General features: G+C 49.5%; 1 protein-coding gene across 1 annotated transcript; it reads left to right on the top strand.

Moving 5' to 3' along the window:
* Positions 1-1,022: 1,022 nt before the first annotated feature.
* Positions 1,023-9,312, top strand: LOC135521065 (14-3-3 protein beta/alpha-A-like; the record flags this gene model as incomplete). The annotated part of the gene is given in 3 exon segments (XM_064946994.1): positions 1,023-1,129; positions 4,425-4,748; positions 9,189-9,312. Coding segments are annotated over 2 exon segments (436 nt in total), but the record flags the coding sequence as incomplete, so codon positions are not given.
* Positions 9,313-12,184: the final 2,872 nt, after the last annotated feature.

Below are 12,184 nucleotides of genomic sequence, written 5' to 3'. Positions count from 1 at the left end.
TCTGAAACTGAACTATCAGTCAGAGATCTTAAATAGGTTACCGGCTTAATATCCCAGTCTTAGGGGAGAACATGTGACTCGGTAAAAATAGAACCACTTTCCCCATGGAAACTGACTGGAGAACAGAAATAGACCTTCTATCAGGCAAACTCTGTGTTCTAGTTAGGTCGTTTGTGACGTCCTCAAACACTCGCAAATTATCTACATGTATTAGACTGTCAATACCACATGTTTGTTCAACATAGAAGATTCTGACATTTTTACCTGTTAAGTGATTTTACGCCGCATTCTGACTATTCCCCCAAATCGCTATGTAGGTGACAGCGGTGAGACAATCAATCACATGTAGGGTATATACTTATATTTTTATTATAATTTAAATAGGTTGCAAAACCAACATTTTCTCATAGCCTGCCCTACACCTCTTCTGATATTTATTATAGGTAGGGTATATAAATATATTTTTATTATAATTTAAATAGGTTGCAAAACCAACATTTTCTCATAGCCTGCCCGACACCTCTTCTGATAAAGGAGTTTCTCATCGAACGATCGATAAACCATCACGTCAATCACGGGTTGCCATGGTATCCTTTGACGTCACCCGCTCCCTGCCTGTTGTCACTAGTTACCACAGCCAGTAAAGTCCAGATTGGCTATCATCATATAAATTCATTGAAAGCAAACAAAACAAAAAAACGTTCATTTTTGGCCGTTCATTTAAGGTTAAGGAATAATGTGAGCAGTGTGTTTTAAAGTTAGTTTTTTTTTAAATCTGAAAGGATTAGTCATATTATATTATTATATTAGTCATATTATTTATTATGTGTTCATAATAAAAAGAATATCTGACTTCGTTTCTTTGTATTTGTTGTGTTCATAATATAATATAAAATAAATAAATAAAATAAAATCGGACTGTTTGCATTTTATTTGCTGTGTTCATTATAATAAATAAAATTCTGACTTTGTGGCTGTGGTAACTAGTGACCCCCAGTGCGTCCCTGCTGCTGGGGTGTGATTGGAGGGAAACCCCGTGGACTCGACATTCAGACCGGTTGTGAGAGAAGCAGCTGTGTAACGTAGCTAGCGAGCCACACCGACAAGACCACTAGCCCTTTGCACTCAGGTAAGAGGCCTGTTCTAAGTTCAACAAAAGTCATGTTAGATCACGTTTAACAAATGTTTTGATGTATGTATGTGTTCACAATGGATCTTAGGGAAAAATAGCGTAGTATATGTAACGGTAGAGATCCAGTTAGTTTTTTGTCAGGTGGCTAACGTTAGCTAGGAATGTAGCTAGCCGAGCCAAAGAACAATAGCTACCTGTTTTGTTTCTTTGGGGGGTTTGTTCTCGCTAGGACAGGTTCTTTGTGTGCATCTTGTCAGGTTTCGAGTTGGTTTCAAGTAGTTACCTTTTTCTTTTTATACCTATTGTGGTCGACAATTGCATGTTAGCTAATCTGTTGAATTTAGTTAGCAATAGCAGACATGTAGCTCGGCTAAACCAACTGAGTTTATTCAACATGGGCTTGGTCGGCACAAACCTAGCTGGCTCGCTAGCTAAATATAAAACCGTTTTTGGACCCAGTGTTCGTCGTTTACTGACACAAAACAGTTATTTGATATTTAAAACATGTTGTCGTTGGAATAAATATGAAAAAAATCCCCCGTCGGTTTTTTGGAGGCGGATCACGACCAACACTACTCGCATGGATAACTGTTAGCGGCCTTGTTAGCTAACTAACTCGTATAAATAAAATAGTAAACCGAATCTGACTATTTAAAACCCTTTCATTTTGATCGATCGTAGCTATGTCCCAGGCACGCTTTGTTTGTGCGCAATGCCGGGTTCACTAGTACTTTCCGGATGAGAAACAGTAGTAATACCGTTGTCATTTTATTAAGGCGGGGACGACATCCTCCCGTTGGCCATTATAGCGAACTCAGCGATGAATCAATCTGAACTTTTACATCAGTTGGACATTCAATGTAGCTAACTAACAGTACATGAATTGTACAGTATGTCCATCGCCATCTGTGTGTGTAAATGCTTGCCATTCTGTGCTAATCATTTACAACAGGTACAACATGGGTGTGGCATGGCAGGGAGTGAATGCACATCCGCGTTTTTCTTTACACGGTGGGAACCAGGCTCGTGCGCTTTCACTGCTGTGTCGTACATACCATTCATATCAGGTCTTAACCTGGATAATGTTTCCAGCGCAAAGGCGCCATAACGTGTTAGCGGAAATCCACAGTGTATGTCTCACATGACCCACAAGCCACAGTACCAGGCGAGGCTACATGTGTGTATATATTGCGGAATGGAAAATATGGGATTGATTGAGCGTGGTACATCAGTGTTGTCTGTAGACCCGTGGGCCATTCTGCATGGTACCAGCAGATGTCGGTTATTGATTCGGTGTAGAACTATTCTCACTGCGGTCTGTTTCGGGCGGTCCTGGTTTATGCTTTGCATTTGTTACATTGTGGATCACAACCGCACCTCACTTTCGTTTCTAGATTACATGAGGAACAAACTGCTACATTTAGTGATGTTTTTAACTTTTTCTGGTGCTTGTTTTTTTTTTTAAATCAGGAATTATCCTGAGTTTACGAGTTGTTACTTTGCTTTGGTGCGAGCTATAGGTTAGATTTCCTGGACTTTGTTCCGTGTTGGTGTGGATCCCGGGTCGTGCGCTGGGAATGGATCTGGTAACTGCAGGGTTTCTGGGTTCAGATTGTAACAACAATCCCTTACCGGTGTGCCCTTGAGTAGGACACTTAACTTGCTCTCCGTCCAGGGGCGCTCCACTGCAGCTTGACCCTGTACGACATGCCAACATTTCTCTCCTCAGTCCCTAGTAACCATGGTTGACATGTTTCTTCTTCTCTCTCCTCGGTCCCTAGTAACCATGATTGACATGTTTCTTCTTCTCTCTCCTCAGTCCCTAGTAACCATGGTTGACATGTTTCTTCTTCTCTCTCCTCGGTCCCTAGTAACCATGGTGTTAACATGTTTCTTCTTCTCTCTCTCCCCGGTCCCTAGTAACCATGGTGTTGACATGTTTCTTCTTCTCTCTCTCCCCGGTCCCTAGTAACCATGGTTGACATGTTTCTTCTTCTCTCTCCTCAGTCCCTAGTAACCATGGTGTTGACATGTTTCTTCTTCTCTCTCCCCAGTCATCATGGTGTTGACATGTTTCTTCTCTCTCCCCGGTCCCTAGTAACCATGGTGTTGACATGTTTCTTCTTCTCTCTCTCCCCGGTCCCTAGTAACCATGGTGTTGACATGTTTCTTCTTCTCTCTCTCCCCGGTCCCTAGTACCCATGGTTGACATGTTTCTTCTTCTCTCTCCTCGGTCCCTAGTAACCATGGTGTTGACATGTTTCTTCTTCTCTCTCCCCAGTCCCTAGTAACTGTGGTGTTGACATGTTTCTTCTTCTCTCTCCTCAGTCCTTAGTAACCATGGTTGATATTTATTCTTCTCCCTCCTCAGTCCCTAGTAACCAAGGTTGACATGTTTCTTCTTCTCAGTCCTTAGTAACCATGGTTGACATGTTTCTTCTTTCTTCTCCTCAGTCCCTAGTAACCATGGTTGATATTTATTCTTCTCCCCCCTCAGTCCCTAGTAACCAAGGTTGACATGTTTCTTCTTCTCAGTCCTTAGTAACCATGGTTGACATGTTGCTTCTTCTCTCTCCTCAGTCCTTAGTAACCATGGCTACGTTTCTTCTTCTCACCCTCCTCAGTCCCTAGTAACCATGGTGTTGACATGTTTCTTCTTCTCTCTCCCCAGTCCCTAGTAACCATGGTGTTGACATGTTTCTTCTTCTCTCTCCTCAGTCCTTAGTAACCATGGCTACGTTTCTTCTTCTCCCTCCTCAGTCCCTAGTAACCATGGTTGACATGTTGCTTCTTCTCTCTCCTCAGTTCTTAGTAACCATGGCTACGTTTCTTCTCTCTCTCCTCAGTCCTTAGCAACCATGGCTACGTTTCTTCTTCTCTCTCCTCAGTCCTTAGCAACCATGGCTACGTTTCTTCTTCTCTCTCCTCAGTCCTTAGCAACCATGGCTACGTTTCTTCTTCTCTCTCTCCCCAGTCCCTAGTAACCATGGTTGACATGGCTCTTCTTCTCTCTCCTCAGTCCCCAGTAACCATTGTTGACATGTTTCTTCTTCTCAGTCCTGAGTAGCCATGGTTGACATGTTTCTTCTCTCTCTCCTCAGTCCCTTCTCTCTCCTCAGTCCCTTCTCTCTCTTCAGTCCCTTCTCTCTCTCCTCAGTCCTTAGTAACCATGGTTGACATGTTTCTTCTTCTCTCTCCTCAGTCCCCAGTAACCATGGCAGCCATGTTTCTTCTTCTCTCTCCTCAGTCCTCAGTAACCATGGCAGCCATGTTTCTTCTTCTCTGTCCTCAGTCCTGAGTAGCCATGGTTGACAAGAGCGAGGTGGTTCAGAAGGAGCTGGTCCAGAAGGCCAAGCTGGCGGAGCAGGCCGAGCGCTACGACGACATGGCGGCCTCCATGAAGGCCGTGACGGAGGAAGGCACCCAGTTGTCCAACGAAGAGCGGAACCTCCTCTCTGTGGCCTATAAGAACGTGGTGGGCGCTCGGCGTTCCTCCTGGAGGGTGGTGTCCAGCATCGAGCAGAAGACTGAGGGCAGCGAGAAGAAGCAGGCCATGGCCAAGGAGTACAGGGAGAAGATAGAGAAGGAACTGAAGGAGATCTGTAACGATGTGCTGGTAAGATGACTGGGGAAGGGAAGGTGCTCTCTCTCTCGGTGGCTTTGACCCACCGTGAGTTTTCATCCTTCAAAATGCCATATCATTTATTTTCCGCCAACCAGTTTGCTATGTCAATTTATTGACGAGAGGTGTAACTGGGCTAGAACCAGGCAGCCAGGAAAACCTCAATCATTTCAGGAGGGAGGGACAAGGTTTGGGTAAGAGCTCTTCTTCTCTGTCTTCAGTCCTGAGTAGCCATGGTTGACAAGAGTTTGGGTAAGAGCTCTTACCCAAACCTTGTCCCTCCCTCCCTCTTGAAATGATTGAGGTTTTCCTGCCTGCCTGGTTCTAGCCCTGGTCTGACAGTAATCAGCTCAGTGTAATTAGCTGTTAGCCAGTTCGTAGGGCCTCGTTCAGCTCGTTAGGCCATTCCTCACCTGTCGGTCCGGTTGTAGAGACACTGAGAGGGACAGGTGTCTCAGGTGAGAGAGAGAGAGACACCAGCTGGTTTTTGCCCTAGCACGACACAGCTGATTCAAATCAACCAACTCATCAAGCTTTGGGATGTCTCTCTCTCTCTCACCCAGGGGATGTCTCTCTCTCTCACCCAGGGGATGTCTCTCTCTCACCCAGGGATGTCTCTCTCTCACCCAGGGGATGTCTCTCTCTCACCCAGGGGATGTCTCTCTCTCTCTCTCACCCAGGTGATGTCTCTCTCTCACCCAGGCGATGTCTCTCTCTCTCTCACCCAGGCAATGTCTCTCTCTCTCTCTCTCTCACCCAGGCAATGTCTCTCTCTCTCACCCAGGGATGTCTCTCACCCAGGGGATGTCTCTCTCTCTCTCACCCAGGGGATGTCTCTCTCTCTCTCACCCAGGGGATGTCTCTCTCTCTCTCTCACCCAGGGGGGGATGTCTCTCTCTCTCTCTCACCCAGGGGATGTCTCTCTCTCTCTCACCCAGGGGATGTCTCTCTCACCCAGGGGATGTCTCTCTCTCTCTCACCCAGGGGATGCTCTCTCTCTCACCCAGGGGATGTCTCTCTCTCTCTCTCTCTCACCCAGGGGATGTCTCTCTCTCTCTCTCTCTCTCACCCAGGGGATGTCTCTCTCTCTCTCTCTCTCACCCAGGGGATGTCTCTCTCTCTCTCTCACCCAGGGGATGTCTCTCTCTCTCTCACCCAGGGGATGTCTCTCTCTCTCTCTCACCCAGGGGATGTCTCTCTCTCTCTCTCACCCAGGGGATGTCTCTCTCTCTCTCTCACCCAGGGGATGTCTCTCTCTCTCTCACCCAGGGGATGTCTCTCTCTCTCTCACCCAGGGGATGTCTCTCTCTCTCTCTCACCCAGGGGATGTCTCTCTCTCTCTCTCACCCAGGGGATGTCTCTCTCTCTCACCCAGGGGATGTCTCTCTCTCTCTCTCACCCAGGGGATGTCTCTCTCTCTCTCTCTCACCCAGGGGATGTCTCTCTCTCTCTCTCACCCAGGGGATGTCTCTCTCTCTCTCTCACCCAGGGGATGTCTCTCTCTCTCCCAGGGGATGTCTCTCTCTCACCCAGGGGATGTCTCTCTCTCACCCAGGGGATGTCTCTCTCTCACCCAGGGATGTCTCTCACCCAGGGATGTCTCTCTCTCACCCAGGGGATGTCTCTCTCTCACCCAGGGGATGTCTCTCTCTCACCCAGGGGATGTCTCTCTCTCACCCAGGGGATGTCTCTCTCTCACCCAGGGGATGTCTCTCTCTCACCCAGGGGATGTCTCTCTCTCTCTCTCACCCAGGGGATGTCTCTCTCTCACCCAGGGGATGTCTCTCTCTCTCTCTCACCCAGGGGATGTCTCTCTCTCTCTCACCCAGGGGATGTCTCTCTCTCTCTCACCCAGGGGATGTCTCTCTCTCTCTCACCCAGGGGATGTCTCTCTCTCTCACCCAGGGGATGTCTCTCTCTCTCACCCAGGGGATGTCTCTCTCTCTCTCTCACCCAGGGGTGTCTCTCTCTCTCTCACCCAGGGGATGTCTCTCTCTCACCCAGGGGATGTCTCTCTCTCTCACCCAGGGGATGTCTCTCTCTCTCACCCAGGGATGTCTCTCTCTCTCACCCAGGGGATGTCTCTCTCTCTCACCCAGGGGATGTCTCTCTCTCTCTCTCACCCAGGGGATGTCTCTCTCTCTCTCACCCAGGGGATGTCTCTCTCTCTCTCTCACCCAGGGGATGTCTCTCTCTCTCTCACCCAGGGGATGTCTCTCTCTCTCTCTCTCACCCAGGGGATGTCTCTCTCTCTCTCACCCAGGGGATGTCTCTCTCTCTCACCCAGGGGATGTCTCTCTCTCTCTCTCCCCAGGGGATGTCTCTCTCTCTCTCACTCACCCAGGGATGTCTCTCTCTCTCACCCAGGGATGTCTCTCTCTCTCTCTCACCCAGGGGATGTCTCTCTCTCTCTCTCTGTCTCTCTCTCTCCACCCAGGGGATGTCTCTCTCTCTGTCTCGCCCAGGGGATGTCTCTCTCTCTCTCACCCAGGGATGTCTCTCTCTCTCTCTCACCCAGGGGATGTCTCTCTCTCTCTCTCTCACCCAGGGGATGTCTCTCTCTCTCTCTCACCCAGGGGATGTCTCTCTCTCTCTCTCTCACCCAGGGGATGTCTCTCTCTCTCTCTCTCACCCAGGGGATGTCTCTCTCTCTCTCTCACCCAGGGGATGTCTCTCTCTCTCACCCAGGGGATGTCTCTCTCTCTCTCTCTCACCCAGGGGATGTCTCTCTCTCTCTCTCTCACCCAGGGGATGTCTCTCTCTCTCTCTCTCACCCAGGGGATGTCTCTCTCTCTCTCTCACCCAGGGGATGTCTCTCTCTCTCTCTCCTCTCTCTCTCACCCAGGCGATGTCTCTCTCTCTCTCACACCCAGGGGATGTCTCTCTCTCTCTCTCACCCAGGGGATGTCTCTCTCTCTGTCTCTCTCTCTCTCACCCAGGGGATGTCTCTCTCTCTCTCTCCCCAGGGGATGTCTCTCTCTCTCTCTCTCTCTCTCACCCAGGGGATGTCTCTCTCTCTCTCACCCAGGGGATGTCTCTCTCTCTCTCTCTCTCACCCAGGGGATGTCTCTCTCTCTCTCACCCAGGGGATGTCTCTCTCTCTCTCACCCAGGGATGTCTCTCTCTCTCACCCAGGGGATGTCTCTCTCTCTCTCACCCAGGGGATGTCTCTCTCTCTCGCCCAGGGGATGTCTCTCTCTCTCTCTCACCCAGGGGATGTCTCTCTCTCTCTCTCTCACCCAGGGGATGTCTCTCTCTCTCTCACCCAGGGGATGTCTCTCTCTCACCCAGGGGATGTCTCTCTCTCTCTCACCCAGGGGGTGTCTCTCACCCAGGGGATGTCTCTCTCTCACCCAGGGGATGTCTCCTCTCTCTCTCTCTCTCACCCAGGGGATGTCTCTCTCTCTCTCTCTCACCCAGGGGATGTCTCCTCTCTCTCTCTCTCTCACCCAGGGGATGTCTCTCTCTCTCTCACCCAGGGGATGTCTCTCTCTCACCCAGGGGATGTCTCTCTCTCTCTCACCCAGGGGGTGTCTCTCACCCAGGGGATGTCTCTCTCTCACCCACGTAACAACGTGGAAAAAGTCAAGGGGTCTGAATACTTTCCCAATGCCCTGTATGTAGAATATTGGCCTGTTGGAAACTACAACTCCCTACTGCATCACACGGCTGGAAACTACAACTCCCTACTGCATCACACGGCTGGAAACTACAACTCCCTACTGCATCACATGGCTGGAAACTACAACTCCCTACTGCATCACACGGCTGGAAACTACAACTCCCTATGACTACATCACACGGCTGGAAACTACAACCTCCTATGACTACATCACACGGCTGGAAACTACAACTCCCTACGACTACATCACACGGCTGGAAACTACAACTCCCTACTGCATCACACGGCTGGAAACTACAACTCCCTATGACTACATCACACGGCTGGAAACTACAACTCCCTATGACTACATCACACGGCTGGAAACTACAACTCCCTATGACTACATCACACGGCTGGAAACTACAACTCCCTATGACTACATCACACGGCTGGAAACTACAACTCCTTATGACTACATCAAACGGCTGGAAACTACAACTCCCTATGACTACATCAAACGGCTGGAAACTACAACTCCCTGCTACGACATCACACGGCTGGAAACTACAACTCCCTTACTACATCACACGGCTGGAAACTACAACTCCCTTCTACGACATCACACGGTCCGATGTGATTTCCAGAGAAACTGGTGCTGGGGGGTCTAGACCTGCCTATACAATGTTAGGTGATACCTTTTGCAGAGCTGCAAATGACGGTGCTGTGGACTAGAGCCAACAATTCACATGTAAATAACTGAGTGTGGTGGCTGGGTGTCTTATTTGCATATTTCTAACAAAAACTTGTCTTCCGTCTGTCTGTCTCTACAGGGTCTTCTGAGCCAGTTCCTCATCCCCAATGCTACTCCGGCCGAGAGCAAAGTGTTCTATTTGAAAATGAAAGGAGATTACTACCGCTACTTAGCCGAGGTGGCGGTCGGAGAGGAGAAAGCCGGTAAGCCCTGTGATAAGTCCCTTTGTGCTAGCCAATCAGGTGTCTGTGTTGGGGGACTGGAAGACGTGTGTGTGTGTTGGGGAACAGGAAGACGGGTGTGTGATCCACACCTCTGGAGGTAGACGTTTTGATATCAACCGTTTGTGACGTAATGGGCCGTCTACTACTTTTATTTGGGGGGTGTGACTGTACTTTAGACAGTGCTTCAGTCCTGAAGGGTTTCTGGGGTTGAGTTGAATGAAATGAAGTGAAACAATTTTTTAAATGTATCTTCTGTCTATAAAATAACAATCATTGAGTCGTCGTCACGCCATCTAAACAGAATCCCTCATATCTGGGAAAGAAACAAACCATCTTAAACACACTGCAAATTAATGTCAATGCATTTATTTATTAGGTGTCTTATTTATTAGGTGATCGCATCATTGTCCCCCTTTTTTAAATAGCGGAGTTGCCGTTCTGGGTGGAATTAAACAGTTCATTTCAGGGCCTTCTGGGTGGAATTAAACAGTTCATTTCAGGGCCTCCTGGGCGCGGTGGTTGGATACCACACCATTCATGGAATTATTGTTTCAGAGGCCCGGTAACGGCTGGCTGAGTGGCTCAGTGGCCCGGTAACGGCTGGCTCAGTGGCCCGGTAACGGCTGGCTCGGCGGCCCGGTAACGGCTGGCTCGGCGGCCCGGTAACGGCTGGCTCGGCGGCCCGGTGGCTCAGTGGCCCGGTAACGGCTGGCTCGGCGGCCCGGTAACGGCTGGCTCGGCGGCCCGGTAACGGCTGGCTCGGCGGCCCGGTAACGGCTGGCTCGGCGGCCCGGTAACGGCTGGCTCGGCGGCCCGGTAACGGCTGGCTGAGTGGGCCACGAGGAGAGAAAGAGGGGGGAAGAGAAGGGTGTGGCCTGTTTACTTTGTGATGCAGCAGTAGAGCTGTGGCCCTCTGGTTGATCCAGGGCTTTAGGTTTTCTATAAACCTTACTCCGTGGTGGTGCCACGCCCAGGAAACTGACCTCATTGGGCCCTCTGATGCATAAGGGTGTGTCCTACATAATCCTAGTGTTGTTCATAGGAGTCATAGTGGGGTCATTAGGGTTAGGTGTTTTCATAGGAGTCATAGCGGGGTCATTAGGGTTAGGTGTTTTCATAGGAGTCATAGCGGGGTCATTAGGGTTAGGTGTTTTCATAGGAGTCATAGCGGGGTCATTAGGGTTAGGTGTGTTATTCGTAGGGGTCATTAGGGTTAGGTGTTTTCATAGGAGTCATAGTGGGGTCATTAGGGTTAGGTGTTTTCATAGGAGTCATAGCGGGGTCATTAGGGTTAGGTGTGTTATTCGTAGGGGTCAGTAGGGTTAGGTGTGTTCATAGGAGTCATAGTGGGGTCATTAGGGTTAGGTGTTTTCATAGGAGTCATAGCGGGGTCATTAGGGTTAGGTGTGTTATTCGTAGGGGTCAGTAGGGTTAGGTGTGTTCATAGGAGTCATAGCGGGGTCATTAGGGTTATGTGTGTTGTTCATAGGGGTCATTAGGGTTAGGTGTTTTCATAGGAGTCATGGCGGGGTCATTAGGGTTAGGTGTGTTAGTAGGAGTCATGGCGGGGTCATTAGGGTTATGTGTGTTGTTCATAGGGGTCATAGCGGGGTCATTAGGGTTAGGTGGGTTATTCATAGGGGTCAGTAGGGTTAGGTGTGTTCATAGGAGTCATAGCGGGGTCATTAGGGTTATGTGTGTTGTTCATAGGGGTCATTAGGGTTAGGTGGGTTATTCATAGGAGTCATAGCGGGGTCATTAGGGTTAGGTGTTTTCATAGGGGTCATTAGGTTTAGGTAGGTTAGTAGGAGTCATAGCGGGGTCATTAGGGTTAGGTGGGTTATTCATAGGGGTCATTAGGGTTAGGTGGGTTATTCATAGCAGGGTCATTAGGGTTAGGTGTGTTATTCATAGGGGTCATAGCGGGGTCATTATCACCACCAAGCCAGCTCCAATGATCCTCTACAGGAAAGAAGTAGAGTAGATTCCTAATGTGTTGTGGGGTTAGTTTAACATTTTTAAACGTTGCCTTTTTATATTGGGGGGTCCACATTACTTTGGGGAATAAATGATAGTGACTGAAGGAAGCTGTGAGGGAGGCTGGTTGTAGTGACTGAAGGAAGCTGTGAGGGAGGCTGGTTGTAGTGACTGAAGGAAGCTGTGAGGGAGGCTGGTTGTAGTGACTGAAGGAAGCTGTGAGGGAGGCTGGTTGTAGTGACTGAAGGAAGCTGTGAGGGAGGCTTGTTCTCGTGACTGAAGGAAGCTGTGAGGGAGGCTGGTTCTCGTGACTGAAGGAAGCTGTGAGGGAGGCTGGTTGTAGTGACTGCAGGAAGCTGTGAGGGAGGCTGGTTCTAGTGACTGAAGGAAGCTGTGAGGGAGGCTGGTTCTAGTGACTGAAGGAAGCTGTGAGGGAGGCTGGTTCTAGTGACTGCAGGAAGCTGTGAGGGAGGCTGGTTCTAGTGACTGAAGGAAGCTGTGAGGGAGGCTGGTTCTAGTGACTGCAGGAAGCTGTGAGGGAGGCTGGTTCTAGTGACTGAAGGAAGCTGTGAGGGAGGCTGGTTGTAGTGACTGAAGGAAGCTGTGAGGGAGGCTGGTTCTAGTGACCGAAGGAAGCTGTGAGGGAGGCCAGCTGATGCTGGTTCTAGTGACTGAAGGACGCTGTGAGGTAGGTTGGTTCTAGTGACTGAAGGAAGCTGTGAGGGAGGCCAGTAGAGACTTGTTCTAGTGACTGAAGGAAGCTGTGAGGGAGGCTGGTTCTAGTGGCTGAAGGAAGCTGTGAGGGAGGCTGGTTGTAGTGACTGCAGGAAGCTGTGAGGGAGGCTGGTTCTAGTGACTGAAGGAAGCTGTGAGG

This window comes from Oncorhynchus masou, chromosome 29, assembly GCF_036934945.1.
Source record: "Oncorhynchus masou masou isolate Uvic2021 chromosome 29, UVic_Omas_1.1, whole genome shotgun sequence".
Classification (NCBI taxonomy): Eukaryota; Metazoa; Chordata; class Actinopteri; order Salmoniformes; family Salmonidae; genus Oncorhynchus; species Oncorhynchus masou.
The sequence above is the reverse complement of the archived record's forward strand: the minus strand, read 5'-3'. Positions and strand labels throughout refer to the sequence as shown.